General features: G+C 43.2%; 1 protein-coding gene across 1 annotated transcript in view; it reads left to right on the top strand.

Moving 5' to 3' along the window:
• Positions 1-1,363: 1,363 nt before the first annotated feature.
• LOC133545065 (thymocyte selection-associated high mobility group box protein TOX-like) overlaps positions 1,364-3,595 on the top strand; it is a 24,119-nt gene continuing 21,887 nt past the window's right edge. The window contains exon 1 of the mRNA XM_061890375.1: positions 1,364-1,607. Within this exon, the coding sequence (XP_061746359.1) occupies positions 1,368-1,607 (240 nt within the window). The 5' untranslated portion in view covers positions 1,364-1,367. The remainder of the gene's footprint in view (positions 1,608-3,595) is intronic.

The following is a 3,595-nucleotide window of genomic DNA, read 5'->3' as shown; positions in this document are numbered from 1 at the left end:
ACTTAGGTCTACTACACTACTGTATGTAATGTTGTCATGATGGTGGTACTTAATGAATACTTAGGTCTACTACACTACTGTATTTAATGTTGTCATTATGGTGGTACTTAATGAATACTTAGGTCTACTACGCTTCTGTAATTAATGTTGTCATGATGGTGGTACTTGATGAATACTTAGGTCTACTACACTACTGTATTTAATGTTGTCATGATGGTGGTACTTAATGAATACTTAGGTCTACTACACTACTGTATTTAATGTTGTCATGATGGTGGTACTTAATGAATACTTAGGTCTACTACACTACTGTATTTAATGTTGTCATTATGGTGGTACTTAATGAATACTTAGGTCTACTACACTACTGTATTTAATGTTGTCATTATGGTGGTACTTAATGAATACTTAGGTCTACTACACTATTTAATGTTGTCATGGTGGTGGTACTTAATGAATACTTAGGTCTACTACGCTTCTGTAATTAATGTTGTCATGATGGTGGTACTTAATGAATACTTAGGTCTACTACACTACTGTATTTAATGTTGTCATGATGGTGGTACTTAATGAATACTTAGGTCTACTACACTACTGTATTTAATGTTGTCATTATGGTGGTACTTAATGAATACTTAGGTCTACTACACTATTTAATGTTGTCATGGTGGTGGTACTTAATGAATACTTAGGTCTACTACGCTTCTGTAATTAATGTTGTCATTATGGTGGTACTTAATGAATACTTAGGTCTACTACGCTTCTGTAATTAATGTTGTCATTATGGTGGTACTTGATGAATACTTAGGTCTACTACACTACTGTATTTAATGTTGTCATGATGGTGGTACTTAATGAATACTTAGGTCTACTACACTACTGTATTTAATGTTGTCATGATGGTGGTACTTAATGAATACTTAGGTCTACTACACTACTGTATTTAATGTTGTCATGATGGTGGTACTTAATGAATACTTAGGTCTACTACACTACTGTATTTAATGTTGTCATGATGGTGGTACTTAATGAATACTTAGGTCTACTACACTACTGTATTTAATGTTGTCATGACGATGGTACTTGATGAATACTTAGGTCTACTACACTACTGTATTTAATGAAGAATATGTCTTGTCTCCATGGTCTGGTCTTCATCTGGTGTCCATGGTCTGGTCTTCATCTGGTGTCCATGGTCTGGTCTTCATCTGGTGTCCATGGCCTGGTCTTCACCTGGTGTCCATGGTCTGGTCTTCATCTGGTCTCCATGGCCTGGTCTTCATTTGGTGTCCATGGCCTGGTCTTTATCTGGTGTCTATGGTCTGGTCTTCATCTGGTGTCCATGGTCTGGTCTTCAGTCCTACCAAATGGGTGACGAGGACTTCCACTTTGCACCCATCACTCCCCCGACCCTGCCGGACCACATGCTGCCCCAGGACTCCCCCACTGGACCCTATGGCTCCCACCCGGCCCCCCACCACCCCTACCAGCTGCAGGCTATGAACGTCCCCGGGATGCCCCGCAGTCAGGATGGCGCCACCATGCTCAACCAAGATGGCGACACCTTCAGCCCTGACGGGGCGGCCATGACCAGCACTCTGTCGGTGGTAAGTGGGCTTCAAGCATATTAATCATCATAATCATCTGTTGCAACATGTGGAGATCCACACCTGAGTGACTTGTACATGCTGTAAAACACTGGTCTTTAACATCTGCTCATGTTGGTCCTCACCAAAGTCTAGTCCGGGACAGCCAGAGTCTTCAGTTGTCTGACACAGTTCATTAAGACTTCAGTCCCAAATCACCAAAGACAGGAAGAGGGATCCCCCGTGCTCTACATCTTAACCATAGGGCCACCAAAATACTGTCTCAGCTGTATGAGACTTGTAATACACTTGTCCACCACTGGTGGCAGTAATGACAACATCACACAAGTACTCAGGTGTAATACACTTGTCCACCACTGGTGGCAGTAATGACAACATCACACAAGTACTCAGGTGTAATACACTTGTCCACCACTGGTGGCAGTAATGACAACATCACACAAGTACTCAGGTGTAATACACTTGTCCACCACTGGTGGCAGTAATGACAACATCACACAAGTACTCAGGTGTAATACACTTGTCCACCACTGGTGGCAGTAATGACAACATCACACAAGTACTCAGGTGTAATACACTTGTCCACCACTGGTGGCAGTAATGACAACATCACACAAGTACTCAGCTGTGTAATACACTTGTCCACCACTGGTGGCAGTAATGACAACATCACACAAGTACTCAGGTGTAATACACTTGTCCACCACTGGTGGCAGTAATGACAACATCACACAAGTACTCAGCTGTGTAATACACTTGTCCACCACTGGTGGCAGTAATGACAACATCACACAAGTACTCAGGTGTAGTCAGAGGTGTAGATGTTGAATGATGATGACTGTATGACCAGCACTTAGTGTACCTGGTCAACCTCTGATGAATTATACATGACCTCATCATCACCTCATTTCTACATCCCATACATTTACTGCTGGTTGCCTAGCAACTATGCCTGGATCAGCCTCATGGAGCTGGGGAGAGAGGGAGAGAGAGAGAGATTGAATTGTGCGTGTGCGTGTGTGTGTGTGTGTGTGTGTGTGTGTGTGTGTGTGTGTGTGTGTGTGTGTGTGTGTGTGTGTGTGTGTGTGTGTGTGTGTGTGTGTGTGTGTGTGTGTGTGTGTTTTAACAAGAGAGTCAAGGCTGCTCTTGCAGTTGATAGTAAAATGTGGGCTGCTCATAGTTGACCTACTTTACAAGTCTCATTGTGTTGCTAACATGATGACTAGTGATCACACCTGACCAGGTAACATGATGACTAGTGATCACACCTGAGCAGGTAACATGATGACTAGTGATCACACCTGACCAGGTAACATGATGACTAGTGATCACACCTGACCAGGTAACATGATGACTAGTGATCACACCTGAGCAGGTAACATGATGACTAGTGATCACACCTGACCAGGTAACATGATGACTAGTGATCACACCTGTGCAGGTAACATGATGACTAGTGATCACACCTGACCAGGTAACATGATGACTAGTGATCACACCTGAGCAGGTAACATGATGACTAGTGATCACACCTGACCAGGTAACATGATGACTAGTGATCACACCTGTGCAGGTAACATGATGACTAGTGATCACACCTGACCAGGTAACATGATGACTGGTGATCACACCTGACCAGGTAACATGATGACTAGTGATCACACCTGTGCAGGTAACATGATGACTGGTGATCACACCTGACCAGGTAACATGATGACTAGTGATCACACCTGAGCAGGTAACATGATGACTAGTGATCACACCTGACCAGGTAACATGATGACTAGTGATCACACCTGACCAGGTAACATGATGACTAGTGATCACACCTGTGCAGGTAACATGATGACTAGTGATCACACCTGACCAGGTAACATGATGACTAGTGATCACACCTGTGCAGGTAACATGATGACTAGTGATCACACCTGAGCAGGTAACATGATGCATGATGAGATGACTAGTGGTGCCTGCAAGTGATTATGTTT

This window comes from Nerophis ophidion, linkage group LG28, assembly GCF_033978795.1.
Source record: "Nerophis ophidion isolate RoL-2023_Sa linkage group LG28, RoL_Noph_v1.0, whole genome shotgun sequence".
Taxonomy (NCBI): domain Eukaryota; kingdom Metazoa; phylum Chordata; class Actinopteri; order Syngnathiformes; family Syngnathidae; genus Nerophis; species Nerophis ophidion.
Note: the sequence above shows the minus strand (reverse complement) of the source record. Positions and strands in the feature narration are given on the sequence as shown.